At 37.9% G+C, this 15,537-nt stretch overlaps 1 protein-coding gene across 2 annotated transcripts in view; it reads right to left on the bottom strand.

Moving 5' to 3' along the window:
- BNC2 (basonuclin zinc finger protein 2) overlaps positions 1-11,648 on the bottom strand; it is a 453,763-nt gene extending 442,115 nt beyond the window's left edge. For both annotated transcript variants that reach the window (XM_075210871.1, XM_075210873.1), the window contains exon 1: positions 11,143-11,648. In XM_075210871.1, coding sequence (XP_075066972.1) covers positions 11,143-11,145 — 3 coding nt within the window. In that variant the 5' untranslated portion in view covers positions 11,146-11,648. The remainder of the gene's footprint in view (positions 1-11,142) is intronic.
- Between the last annotated feature and the right edge of the window lie 3,889 nt (positions 11,649-15,537).

The following is a 15,537-nucleotide window of genomic DNA, read 5'->3' as shown; positions in this document are numbered from 1 at the left end:
GACTGGCAGACTGTATACCTCCCAACTTTTGAAGTGCCGAAAGAGGGACATATTAAGCCATGCCCCCTGTCGAGCCTAATCACCACCTACAAACTTCCTGTTTGCACAGTTTGCGCATGTGCAGTTGCGGGTTCGAACACGTTCGCGCATGTGCAGTAGCGTTTTCAGACACGTACTGCCCCACTTCCTCCTAGACCACCGGGGAAACTGACTGCTCTGCTCTTTAAAGTGTAACACTGGACAGTAATCAAGTCTATGGGAATACAGTGGTGTAATCCTAAGAAAAAAAAGGCCAGCACCAGTTACTTATGTCTTTCTGTTTCTGTAATCTTTCTAAAAACTAGGAGCGGATGGGAGCTAGAGGTTCAATGAGGAACAGCACTCATGGACAATGCTCATTGGTCATCTGTTCACAACCCTGTTCTGCAGCCAAATGCCTGTTTAATTAAGATAGAGTGGGCAACTATTTAATAATGGTTAGTAAAATGCCAACACGTTTTCACGATTTAGCAATTAACCATTTTTTACAAATAGGCATGTTATCATATATAACTACTTTCCCAAACAATGTGCAACTCTGAAAAGCAGTTGGTTTCTATGTAATATTAAAACAAAATATGGTTAAGGAATTAGTTACGTGTAATTCAGTTTGTAAGTCTCTAAGCAACTGGAGAAACAACATCAAACTCCCTCAATTCTGGAGCTTTGTAATGTAACCAGATTCGAAGATTGATATTTACAAGTGCCCACAGACAAGAACCTTGCTTTGAAAGTACTAAATTCAATTAGAGCTGACTTTAACATAGGTTCCAATATCTTACAAGTGGAGCCTGTTACTAGCTAGGTACATAATAACTGCTATTGTACAGTGGGGAAAGGGAGAAATCCGGTAAGTTATTTAGTTCAATTTTGTGACTTCCCCACAGGCGGGTTTATTTTTATTAAAAACGTAATGAGCCTTTTTTTTTTGCATGTGGCAGTACGGCATTGTTTAAAACCTCTCTGTGCAGATATTGTGCAGATTTTGTTTGGTCAGTTTGGTTTTGCTTTAATATCATCAGCTTTTTGGCTAGTGGAAAAGTCCACCAGATACTTTTCTGCCATCTTTTTCAGAAAACATTTTCGGGCAAACATTCTATGCAGAACTAAAATATATTTAATATAAACTAAAATGAAAACATACATAGTTTACTTATGAAAATTCATGTCATTTTCACAAATATGCAGATATTTGAAAATACTGTATGTACTGTAGTTAGCTTGGAGTCTGAAAGCAATTTGTCATGTACAGGCAACCTTATCAGCTCCTGAAGGGCCTGATTCATTAAGGAAAGTTAAGTAAAAAAATTGAGTAAGTAGTCTCTTGTACAAAACTATGTTACAATGCAAGGGGTGCAAATAGTTTTCTATTTTGCACATAAGTTAAATACTGTCTGTTTTATCATGTAGCACACAAATACTTGATAGCTTATTTGTACACTGAAATTTAAAGTTGATATTTGTGTGCTACATGAAAAGCAGACAGTATTTAACCAATGTGCAAAATAGAAAACTATTTGCACATCTTGCATTGCAACATGGTTTTGTCCAGGAGACTACTTACTCAATTTTTTACTTACCTTTCCTTAATGAATCAGCCCCGAAGTGTCTTCAAAAAATATGTATGGTAACAGGAACCAGAGCCACTCCAGAGAATGCCCCACCACCCCTTATAAAAATGTCAAGTTAATATATGATAAGATAACATATATTAGGAAGTTGATTGTAGTTATGTAGTTATTGTGTCAATTATTGACAGCAACACTATTTTGCCAGGGAAAGCTCACCAAATGTGGGACCTTCGATCAAAAGAACATGTGGACCTCTACGATTACACCACTACCTCTCACCACTTCTCCAAACCACTTACTCCACTCCATAGTTGCCCCCACATGCCAACTTCCCCCCAATCTTCCGCATTTCATCTTGCCAAAGTTGGCAAGTATGACTTACTCCAACTGTTACCAACGGTCTATCTATTAGCAACAGTAGGGATTGGCACGAGCCTAAAATAGCTTCAGCATAAAAATATACTTTAATAAATTGGAAAATTATATAAAAATGACTCCCTTTTAAAAGTTTATTTTTTTCTAATATAAAAACACACACAAGGAAATATTTCATCATCAGAAAGCAAAATATTAGAGGACAACAGTTGTGTATTTGGCTAAATTAATTTACATATATGTGAAGAATAAAATATGATATTCATTGAGATTATGTTGTTTTAATGTTTTAATAACAGAATTATTTTTTTTTTCTCAGCAATGGAAATGAGTCATTTACATTAAAAGTGAAAAAAACCCTAATGATAAACCTTATGATTATTTTAGCTATGCATTTAAGAAAAAAAACTTTCTTCGGATCCTGTTTGCTTCATATCTCCTACTTAATGTAATTCTCATAGCTATTTTACAATTTGGAGCATATTGTAACTAAGTATATCTACTCCAAACATTTAACCAGAGAACTGAGAACTGAATCGCAAAGGAGATTTATTTTCTTTTAAAGAAATGTTTGTCAGAGTTACTTGTTTTAAAAAAAGGGCTGGTAACATATTTTACAATGTTCAGTGCAACCTTTGCGGGAAAGAGGAAAAAAGGACATTTTTATAAAGAAATATTGGCAACGAATAAGTGGAAACCTAGTAAAAAAGACATGAAAATCAGTTAACAGGAAACATATATTGAGTAGAGGAATGATTTGAGGTTCCTTCACAAAAAACGCTGGGAAAATGGGTAAAAACACAGGAACACTAATGTCTACTTTAATTTTGCGCTTTAATGTGTCTTCAATGCGCTTTTGAAGCATTGTGCTTTTACTAATGTAATCTATTGTACTAGTAGTGTCTGCTAACACATGAGAAATAATCTGCATTCTAAAATTTTAAAAACAACATTAGAATGTTAGAATGTAGTAGTGGGAACGAGCTCATAAGAAAGTATTCATCCTATTTTTAATGCGTTTTACAGGCATTACCAGACGAAAAATATGGGGATAAATGTGAACGAGTCCTCAATGTAACTGTTTCCATGTTTTCCTTATGTAAACCATGAAAGGTTAATTTAAGTGTCATTTGCACAATGTTTGTAAAGAACGTACATAAGCACAAGATACAGAAAGAAAAAAAGGACAAAAAGAAAAAAAAGGACTGAGCTCTAAGCATCTAATGAATTCTTAGAGATCCTTAAATCACTTGACTCCCTCATGACGTGTATAGAGCCACATCCTTCCTGTGGGCCAAAAATGCTTCTTCAGAATCTTAAATGTGTTGTGATCATGTGATCATACAGGAGTGGTCACATGATTCCACAATCCTTCATAACCTTTGGTAATATAGTACAATATACAGGTCCACAATTATATCTAATATATAGCTTACAGAAGGGGCATCACTAATCAGAGGACAACATGGAAATTAAGCATGTTGCTATAAATAAATGGAGTTTTGAGTATTATGGTTGTCAATGTACTTATGTGAACACAATGCATTTGCCCTGCAGTTTTCCATTGAACTTTTAAGAATTCTGTCTGTGATTTTTACCATTATTTTTATTCTCAGAGGAGCTGCAAAATAACAGCAGTCTTTCTCTTACAAAGGAACAGGATGATAGCTTACCAGATAGCCTTAGCGACCGCATGAGATACTAAGCAACTAATTATGATTAGCATTATTTTATTTTTTATTTATATTTTGCCAACCATACGCTCATAAATACATGGGCTGTAGAAATGCGCGGAAGGGTAAAAATCCCTGACTCTAGTTTTTGCCCAGGCCAAATACATGCAAAATGTCACCGGATGTCTTCCTGACAATTTAATTTATACTTCTAATTATTTCAATCCTGTGCTTCCTATATGGGTGTAACTGGCGTTTTCCTAACACTGGTGGGTAACCAGTCACTCCCAACTCAAGCCTCCCTAAGAGACCAAGTTTTAACAATAACCATGCTTGAATATCTTGACTGTTAGGGGGTGTAAGGGCTGGAGTTGGGAAACGCTGTCCTAAGGATAACCAAATAATGTATGTGCACAAAGTAAATAAAAATTGTATTAAAAACATGTGGAGGTGAAAACAGGATAATAGTCCAGAAGTAACTGGGAATGTGTAAGCGCAGTCCGGGGGCACTTTCCACACATCATCATCATCACCATTTATTTATATAGTGCCACTAATTCCGCAGCGCTGTACAGAGAACTCATTCACATCAGTCCCTGCCCCATTGGAGCTTACAGTCTAAATTCCCTAACACACACACACACACTCAGGCAGACAGACAGACACAGAGACTTGGGTCAATTTTATAGCAGCCAATTAACCTACTAGTATGTTTTTGGAGTGTGGAAGGAAACCAGAGCACCTGGAGGAAACCCACACAAACACTGGGCGAACATACGAACTCCACACAGATAAGGCCATGGTCGGGAATTGAACTCATGACTCCAGTGCTGTGAGGCAGAAGTGCTAACCACTAAGTCAACCATGCCAGTTGGTTAATTGGTTAGGCATCACTCCTTTGGGAAAAACCAGATGCAGGCATCTAGTGTACATTGCTTAACATCTATATTCTAGTTAGAAATGCTTCTAATGACTATTGATTAGAAACACACAGACATGCATTTTCTTTACTACATATGTTTAATAACAATATGGTCCGCTATTAATTAGGAGGCTCACTTACATGTGTATATCTATAAGAAAAAAATCTGCAAATGAAGTATAATTATTGCTATATTTCCACCATGTTTGCAATGTGCTGTTTTTCTTTGGTATCTAGGTTATCGTCATCATCATCATCATCATCATCTTCTTAATTTATTTATATGGCTCCACAGAATTTGCAGAGCCGATTGCCATTAAAATATAATTTCACATGAAGAATTATCAAGTGTAAATTCTACAGTTTCATTCATTTTTAAACATACATGCAGTCATGTTATCTTATCAGTTATTTAGTTACAGTGTTCTTATTCTTATACAGGTTGACCACTGTCATGAACTAACCTATGCCATCAGTAGACTGTATTAGATTACTACACTCCATTAAAGAAAACTTTGTAGATTTATTCAGAACTTTTGAATAAGTTGCTTCTAAATTAAATATGATGATAATAATAAAAGTATTGGACTCCCAAGTATAAAAAGTACAGTTGCAATTTGACTTTTTTTTCACCGAAATCAAGAAGAATAGAACGGGAAGACATCAAATTGCAGTTTTTATCTACACATGAAGAATTATTGTCTACAATGTTTCTGCAATGTTATGCTGGAACAGCTGTGATCAGTGCATCAAGGCCAGACAGAATCCTTGCCTTTAGTTTCACTTTCATCATTGTCGGTCCCCTCTTAACTCTCTTGCAGGTGCAAAAAACATATGAATCAATTAAGACAGAATGGTAACCCAATTATTAAACTTTGTAATGTAATGATTATCATTTGATTAAACCAAACCAGGGATTGTGCAGGATGGCACAGCCATCTCCTCCTATTTATTGGGGAGGAAGAATTTTTTAATATAAATCACTTGCACTGTGCAGTGAGGAATAATCCTTGAGGTTTCATTTTCATTAAAAAAAAAAAAAAAAAAAAAAAGATACTGAGAGGAGAATGCAATTTATCATTCACAAGCCGTTCTTCCTTCCAGTTCTTAAAACTCTTGAGGACCTGTGAGTGATAAACAAAAAGCCTCATATTTGGGCTCCTGGAAATACGACAGTGGAATTATTTGCTGTCTCTGCATCTGGTTGAAAGAATTTGTACAATTCATTCAAAATTTGTATCACAAAAACATTCTCTGGTTGCCAGCCTGACCTTGACTCTGGAAAAGCAATCTGTTTTCATTATGAATAGCAAATCATTTGCTATCATGCACATATTAAACCTTTTGCTAAACAGATTATATTAAAATGCAAAGAACAATACAATAAGATGATGATGTAAATAAAATGCATGTACATATAATGAAAAAGGAACAAAAGAACAATGGCTATGTACAATCTATTCCAGCGCCAAAGTTGGTTAGCAATTTTCTATAGGGCAGTCCTGTTTTCAGCATTATTTTAATAAATATAGACATTACGAGACATTACGAGAAAAATAAATCTATTAGGAAATTACCTTAAGTACTACAAGTCACATTATTCTGCAGAAAATGTATGATATATTTTTAAAGACGTCCAAAGAGAGCGCTTCTCTGCATATATTAATGACGAATACCATAAAGTTGCAACAGGGAAGCAGAAGCCTTGTATACCAGAAAAGAGAGTTTCTCAGCATTCCATCGTCTGCTATTCTGAGGGGATGAGAGTGAAAAAGGGGGAACAAAGACCTATTTTATTTGTTTATGTTTTCTCGAGTTACAAGATGCTCTTCTCTTTGCACCTTTTATTAAATATGAGAACCTGGTAAAAAAAAAAGGAATATCAGAATAGCACTGTATTAATGAAATTTGTTTGGATTAAACTTTTTTAATCCCCTACACACCCAACAACACCCAAGGGAAAGGATTAAGATTTGTGTTTGGTTTAAAGACAGTGATGGAAATGTATGGCATCTAGGAATCTCAGGCATTGGCAGGGTAGCTTCACATTAGGAAATACAAGTACTGATACAAACGGTTAAACACCATCAGTAAAGTGCTGTGTTGGTGCTATATACATAAGGTATGGTAATAACAATTATTATATGTAGAAATTAGTTAGATAGCATGTTGATCTACCGGCGTTGTCCCAGCAATGGTGTTGCTATGGAAATTTACAAACATATATTAACACCATAAATTTATGAGAAAATGACAATGAAAGGACAGGCAAGATGGCGGACCAGATATAATATATGTGGGGGGAGGACCGGCTGCATTTTTTTTTAAGACAATGTCGAGAAATACACACCTATAATATAAAGAAACAAATGAATTCCAATATAACCTAAATGCATAAGCATATGCAGAAAATGATTTGTGACAGCATACATTAGATGAACTGCTATTTTTGTGTTTACTGTCACGGCACTGATTTCTGTTTATATCCAAAAATAAATAAATTACATAACAATGGGCAGTGCTAGCTCCTCGCTCATGCATATTAGTTAATGGAGAAGTATTTCTGAAATGCATGTTAGCAAAGAAAGTTACTTTATAACACAGTATAAATAACTCTTATTTTAGTAATGACTGAATTATGAACTGTAATACAAGACCTAAAAGTGTCAAAACATAAATAAGTCTCATTTAAATGTACTTAGCCATCACCACCTGGTATCACTAACAATCTATAAAACATACGCTTTATTAAACATACAATCTATGAAACAATATCTATGAATCTTTGAAATGCCTCTAGCTAATAATGTATATACATGCATTAATAAATAACAATAATAAAAAAAATTTGTGGGTATGTGTGTCTAAAATATATACTATAGATCATTATATGTAAGGGTAGCTTGACTCGGTACATTTAAAATCATATAATGTAAAGTAATTATATTATAATCAGGCAGTTCTCGTCATTTCTCTATTCTATATTATTTGGAAACGTAATACACCTTGTAACACATTGTGGACAAAGACACAAATGATGTCTGTTTTACTATGAGAAATAGATTTTTAGCATCTTCCAAAATTGTATGCATGTATTGTTTAATCCTTTCTTGGTAACTTTAAGATAAGTTTCCAAATATGTTATCCATAATACAGTACAAGATACAACATGCAGCTGGTACTTAGCACGTCACCTCATCTCTACAAAAGCTTCATTGTTGACAAAACAGTGACTGTACAAGTGTGCACACCTCCGCTTCACTGACATATAATAGGTGTTTAACCCTTACTTTAATGTTCTGCCATACCGTTTGCTAAATTATACTTCAAACTAGAATGCTCCAGGTAAAACAAGCATATGTATGGCTTTCGTAGTTTATGTCAACATTCTTTACTTTCTAATGCATACCAGGTTGCTCTGGTCATTTCTGTCTCTTGAGGACTAACTTGGAAGTTTAAAAAAAAATCAAGGGGAAGAAAAAAAAAAAAAGATCATTCACTAGGAAAGATCAAATGAGAAAACTGTAGGGACATCACCAGGTCACAGAGCAGGGAACTCTGCAGACCTGTTCTTCATTAAATAGTCTGTCTGGGGATGTTATATTGTACCTATCCATAGGCTTATTGAACTGCATAACTCTCCTCTGTTCCAGTGTTCTAGGCCCTAGTGCATCGTACCCTGCTGCTGACAAGTTACAGAGGGACTAAGGCAGAAACATGAAAGTACTTTTTCTTTCTTGTTTTAACCTGTTTTTTTTTTCTTCTCAAAAAGAGGACACAACATCTACTAGTGACATGGTAAGATGAAATGAGAGGTCCAGATAGACTTGGAGCAGAGCAGATAAAAGTAATCAAATGACACTCCTGGAATGCAAATTGGCATTCTTCACTACAGCAATTGCACAACCATGAAACATCTCTGACAGAGAGAAGGATTAAGACAAAATGTTATGTAAAGCACAGAGAAAATAATCTAACACACTAAAACAGGCTTTCAAAGTTACAATTCAGCTCTATACTTTTCAAACAGGCGTATACTACAGCAGATGCTGTTGTTTCTATCTTATGAAATGTTTATCTACAAGCGCTAAAACTATGGGAATTAAAAAAGTCAAATATTTACTTTATTCATTTCTACAGCTTTTTTTTTTATGATTGTGTTTTAATCCCAAATCATCTGACTAGAGGACATTTAAAAAAATGGCAACAGCTCTTGAATATATAACAAAAAATATTTACACCATGATGAACCAGTTCAATTTGAAGAATGTTTTTCTTTTGGGGCAGACATGTTTGAAAATAGTTTAAAAGAAAGTGAGCTCATAACGGTAACGGGCAGTGTAATAGCCATTGAAATAAACTATATCCTTTTCCTAGCAACCGTTAACCTTCCATTGTGCTATATCCCCTATAAAGATCTGCAAAATTATTTTAAAGGTTTTTAAAACTTTTTTTTTTTAACTGTCTCTTTTGCTGTTTAAAAGTTATTGTGTGAACATTTAAACTAGCTAATTAAAACCAAATTAAAAAATAAATCAATTTCACGTTTAATCTTAATGCACATTCACATATAAAATACATTTGCATTCATGCATGCCATATACACGCACTCAGGCACACACGCATGTTTTCTGTCTACAACACTGCTTCATTATACTGTAGCTTTTTTTCCTCGCAGTGGACATAACTGCTACCATGGCTAATGTTTTCTAGTTAAATTAAACATCCACCTCTGATATAACATTCCTTAACTAAATAAAGATTGGGCCCTGGCATAGCAGACTTATTGAGCTATGTAAACTCTGAAAACACTAGCAAGCGCTGTAACTACAAATGCTGTGTGACAGAGTTTGTGTTCTTAGTGACACGGATATGTGTAAAATCTATAGCCTTTTTACAGGCAATTATTTAGGCATGCTGGAGGTCTCACGTTGGAGCTCTACTGAGCAGAGCACGGGGGTGTGCTTTAGTTTCATATAGTTACAGTATATAGATTAAGTATCCCGACCATTCTGAAGCTGATTGTTTTTTAGTTACTGCAAAGACAATGTGAACTCATTGGTAAACTGGAAATGTGAGAATGCGTGTTACATTTTACATGCTAAAAATCAAACACAATCTAAATAACCTTGAAGTAAAAATACACATAAAATAATTTCCCCCCATATATTACTAATGTATAATGAACAAATAAAATGGGAATATTTCAGTGACTTTCTCTCAAATTCACATACTGCACAGAATACCTAGGTAGCACACACTCTTTCTACAAACAAGATGACCGGGTTTACAGTAAATATTCTTAAGTGACCTGTAGACTTAACTCCCTTGTCCTTTCAGTAGAATATATTTGTAAACATCTTCCCTACATGTCTGTGTATTTTTCTGTCACCTTATCCCAGTGGAGCAGCCAATTATTTTATGATGCCTATTGTCCATCAAGTTTTACAACAGCTTAACTCTGGGGTTAAATGGAAACTATCATAAATCTCATGCTGCTTTCAAAACCACTTTAATTTCTGTCAGCATTGCTGCCACCACTGTGTTTGGGTTGTTTCTTTCTCTCTCTCTCTATGTTTTGTTGCTTGCATTTTTGACAGGCCTATCTCCCACACTCCACCCGAGCCTTTGATCATTGGAACAAGACATGTCACATTAAGGAGAGCAGGGAGGCACACACACACAAAAAAATCCAAGCCTTTATATCTGGCCTTTGCCACTTAGACGAGGTGAGAGGAGAACCCATCCTCCATCTCAGCCCCATGCTGCATTCTACACGAAGAAGCAAGGAATATTGTAAACAGGGCACTGAGCACTGGCTGTGATAATCACTGGGGCAGTAGGGCAGCGCTTTCTGCAAAAGTAAGTGATAAATAAACAAATAAGCCAGCACTGCCAGAGACAGTTAACTTCACTTCCTAAAATGTGCTGCCACTTGCCGGCTTGTGTATGAAACTCTAGGAGCAAGAAAGCAAAACCTGGAGCACATCATTGCAAATGACCAACAAATGTATGGAAAATATTAAGCCATATGTTCACTATTATTTCTCAGACATAAGCGGAAAAAATGTGGAAGTTTATATTTTCATATAAATACATAGTTTGTTGTTCTAAAAAGTATAGACTGTGATATCTGCCTATTTCACATCCTGTAATCTATACCTGAAGTAGCAGAACAAGTTAGGGACAATTCTGGAACAAGTTTCGCAGCTGCCACGACTTATCGGTATAGTGCAATAGGCAGCATCATTATTAATAGCCAGCACGTATATAATAGAAACGCTACAATCAGTCTACATATGATCTATATATTTCTACTGCATTCAGAAATAATTGCCCCCTCCCCCTGTGATATATTTTGATTTGCCCATGTCATTGTTCCCTGCAGCCAATACAGAGAGATTTATTAATATTAAAAAAAAGCAATTGCACACATTCAATATATTAATAGTCACATAAAATGCATATGCTGGAATTGTCTGCACAATATATGTGTATAAAGCGCAGTCAGTGAGATAAATCAATAATGCATTCCCCATGTTATCGTGAGGGAGTTGCTTACCATGACTGCATGTTCCTTCTGACTTTCACAAAACTCCTGTGTTTGATTTCTTCACGGTAGCTGAGGCAGGAAGAGTTTGTCAGTATCTGTCCCAACTTTTCTCCTGTCAGTAAACTCTCAGATCCTCTTTTTCTTCTTGGGCAAAATTGTCACTTATCTTCAGGTATTTTGTTCATTCAGCAACTATGTTAAAGCCAAATATATCGGTGAGGAAGGCAGGGTTTAATTCTGCCCAAAAAAAAAAAGTTGAGGAAAAGTTGAAGACATCCAACTGCATCAGGGCAGAGAGAAAGAGAGAGAGAGAGGGGAGTATGAAGCAAAGGATGGGAGGGAAGCACAGTAATCCCCTCTGCTTGTATATTTACTCTACCTAATGTGACTTAAAAAGGATCTGAAGCAGCACAGCTCTAGACAAATTTTTGTCCCTCCTTTTCACTGGAAGAACAGTTTATGCTGTGTAAAAGGCACAAAGACACTCGTTATCTTTTTTTATGATTCAACATTGGAGTCCCTAAATGTGATTTACCCCTCTAAATAAGAGATACAGTGATCCTGCTTAGTTTATGAATTGGGGAGGGGGGCTGACACATTGGGACAGTAGTGAGAATTTGAAGTCTTTGCTAAGATTGCCCTCTCTGCTGTGTCTTCCTTATCAGCACAGCTAGTCCAGACACTGCTCCATGCACAAGGCGGTGGGAGGGAAATAAGCCCTGGAATACTGACAGTACAAAGAAAGAAATGTTAAGCGTTCAAAACTTGGCTACTCTGGATAAAGTTTTGCCCTAAGATGCTGTCTGTGGCTTCTCAGCTCCTGTGTCTGTGTGTGAATGTGGGTTTGGAAGAATGTGTGTTTCTAATTTTTTTTCCCCCCTTTTTTATGCTTTTCCTTTCCTCCTCCTCAGCCGTCACGGTGTAAGTTTGCAGGGTAAAGAGTCACATCTGTGTGTGACACTGAGCCAACCCAACTAACCCTGCCCTGGAGACACAAGAAAAATACAGAGCAGCCCGCATCACAATCTCGTATGACATATACACCCTAATCAAATGTATTTGCAATGTACATGTAAACATTAAAACACACCCTGACACCACAATGAGATAAAGGTAATTATATCTAATGAAATAATGAGCTAATCGGAGAGCTTAACATGTGCAAACAACAGCACTGGGCTGATTTATCACGGCAGATACCCAACATACCACTGTCCTAGCCTGAGCTGGTGTACATTACCGTATGTGTAAATGCATTTTCATTCCTTATTAAATAGCGGTAAATAGCAGTCCTCATAGATATTTATTTAAAAAAAATGTAAAGCAACAGATATCTATGATATCTGCTGTGATGCACTGTTGATACATTTGCACGGTACTTTGATTTGTGTCTGTTCCCCCGAAAACTGCAGAATTTCATTTAGGTTGTTTTGCAACGGTGCAAGAGCTCCACTTTTGCATTGCCATTCTGCACTGTATTTGTAAATTTGCATTTCACATATTTATAATTTATAGGGCGGATCCAATACAGTGCAATAAATTGCTGCACAGACTGCGGATATCCTGCTTCATGTTTCCCGTATCCCACATCATTGTGCGAGCCTCAGATAGGACTACTCTATTAATTGAATACCTGTTACAATCTGTCTCCGGCTGCACTACAGCATCTTCACTGTGAATGCTCCTTTGCCTTCTCCAGATCATTCTTGCAAAGAGTTAACTTCTCTTCATTGGAATAGGATCCTGTTCACCTGTGTCTGGCCTTCATAAGACTGCCAGTTCCAGCAAATGTGGCCAGTTTCTCATTTGTCTCTGATGCTGGTTTCTGTGAAACTACTGTGTTATGGTCCTGTTTGTTCCCTGGCATCTGACTTCTGCTTGTTCCATCAGCCCGCATTGGTTCTTGTGACCCAGACCCAGGCTAAGTTTGACCTTGCTCCTGACTACTCCCTGGCTTTGTTGGGAATCTTCCGGCTTCTGACCCTGGCCTGTCTGACCTTCCTCCTGTCCAATTCTCCTGTGGATAAACCAGTGGATAACCCTGGTAATCTAGAGTACTTGTACCTGCACCTCTTCTACTATACCTGGATAGAGGTATTTCCTGCTCCAGTGGCTAACCCTGGTAATCCAGTCTCCTTGTACTTACACTTAATCTGTTATACTTGGACACCAGTATCTCCTGCTCCAGTAGCTAAATGTGGAAATCCTGATATCCCATGCGTGCAGTCCTCCTGTTTGTGCCTTGTCTCCAGCTTCCCAGCTAACCCGGTAATACTGCTGACCTGTACCTGCTACTCCTATGGACTTGTGTTTGCTATTTAACTATTGACTGCACCTAGTTTTACCTGTGTAATCTCTGTTTATAATAAAGACACTTTTGTTTCAAGTATAACTACTCTCTGCAGAATTCATAATGGGAATCCTGACAATACCTACCCACCTCTTCAGACAAGCTTATAATATTCCTCAACCACCCTCTTAACCTCACTACATTACCCTATTACCTACCACCTGTTATACATGTAACCCCCTGTCACTGTGTGTAGTATGAGGTGCAAAGGGTACACAGTGCACCTCCTTCTCAAGCCCTGGCTAGCTGATGGGCATGGGTGTAAATAATCAGGGGGTCCCTGCACATGCAGATGTTTCTTTGTAGTTAGTAGGACACAGGTAATGTCACTTTGTGGTGCAGTGTAATAAAAGTCACAATAATTTGGGCGCCAGACCATCTCTACAACAAACTCAACTCTTTATTTACACTCCTCTTCCTCCAGCACAATAATCATAATGGTTGCAGCAATAAAGAAAAATATATACAGCTCCTCACTCTCTCCAGCACAGTTCTTAATGAGCAATACGAATATGTTTGCAAATATCTTATTACTCCTCCTGCACAGTTCTTAATGTTATCCAGATGTTAAATAACATAAATCATAGGTCTCTTACACTCCATACTCACTGCAGATCACCCTCCTCTGCAGGGGCACTCACATGGATGCTAACAGGCAGGCAGCTTCTTCTCCATGCAGCTCTGACACACGCTGTGTGCCACTCAAATGCAGCTCATTCCTCTTCTGCGGGGATAATGTCTCCTGTGCTCTGACACTTCACCCTGTATACTCTCAGCCTCAGGATCTGACAATACAGCTACCATGTCTCTTGTAGCTACCCTCCTCCAAAGTCTCTTCCATGCGAAGTGTCCCCCTCTATCTTGGGTTCTCTATAGTGACATGGAGTTCTCCCCCTCATCCAGGGCACACATTCCTTGCCCTGGTGCAGTCACCATGCTCAGACTTCCAGGGAATGCTGGGGGAGCCTGAGCGGAAGCTCACACTCCCAGTCCCCAGCTACATCTCTCCTCTCCTGTGTCTCCTCTCTCTCTCTCCCCCCTTAATGACAGCCCCTCCTTCCTTTCACTCAGTCTCACAGGCTGGGCTGGGTTATCACCATGGTAACCAGTTTATGTAACTTTTTATAAACTTCTAGCTTACCCTCTAGGTGACCCCTCCTGTATTCACTGAAGTGCAGGGTTTTATTAGAACACCACTAGGGGGGTGTTACATTCTCCCCTGATTAGCTGGGCACCCTAAACTACACCTAGTGGGGCTGCCTAGTTAATCTCACTCACACCTAACTCACATATGCACACACACATGTAACATTTTCTACATCACTTTTGCATGAAAAAATCACAAAGTAAAGTAAATACATCATAGCAATACAATGGCAGTATGAATATAAAACACATTTCACATTGCATACCCCACAACACCCCCAATGGATGTAAACATGTGAGTCACAGGTGTCCTGTTTTCTTTCAATGTACATTCAAATGTGGCTTTATGCCAAAGCAATGTAGCACCTGCCCGTGCCTGCCCATGTCCCCCCCCTTCCTGGGTCAAAAAGAGACAGGTGGCTCTCGTGGGCCCCTCCCAACAAATACATCTCAGCAATATATGCAGGGGTGGCATTTGACCAGCAGGGTTGCCTTCCCCCCTTTCTCTCCAACGTGGACCATCTGCCTTCTTTGCTCCCCCAAATCCTCTGGAAAGGCAATATACAGACTGCATTGTAATTACACCTCACACGTTGAACTTCTTCTTCTTTTGCTTCCCACTCAGCTGGGTTAAGTGGCACTACAAGTCCCAGCAACAGGCACACTGCTGCTCCATATACTGTCCCAGATAGAACTACTCAGCAAACAACTTGCTTTACCTCCTCATTACCCTTGGTCTCTGTTGGGCACCTAGAGACGGTCAGACATGGTGCCCAAAGGGTGTTACTCTGGCTGGGTACACTGCACTCAGTTCCTGTTTCCTGCAAGCACTTGTTCCATCTGTTGTGCTTGAGCCCCACGTTGGGCGCCATTATGTAACCCCCTGTCACTGTGTGTAGTATGAGGTG

This window comes from Mixophyes fleayi, chromosome 1 (genome assembly GCF_038048845.1).
Source record: "Mixophyes fleayi isolate aMixFle1 chromosome 1, aMixFle1.hap1, whole genome shotgun sequence".
NCBI lineage: Eukaryota > Metazoa > Chordata > Amphibia > Anura > Limnodynastidae > Mixophyes > Mixophyes fleayi.
Note: the sequence above shows the minus strand (reverse complement) of the source record. Positions and strands in the feature narration are given on the sequence as shown.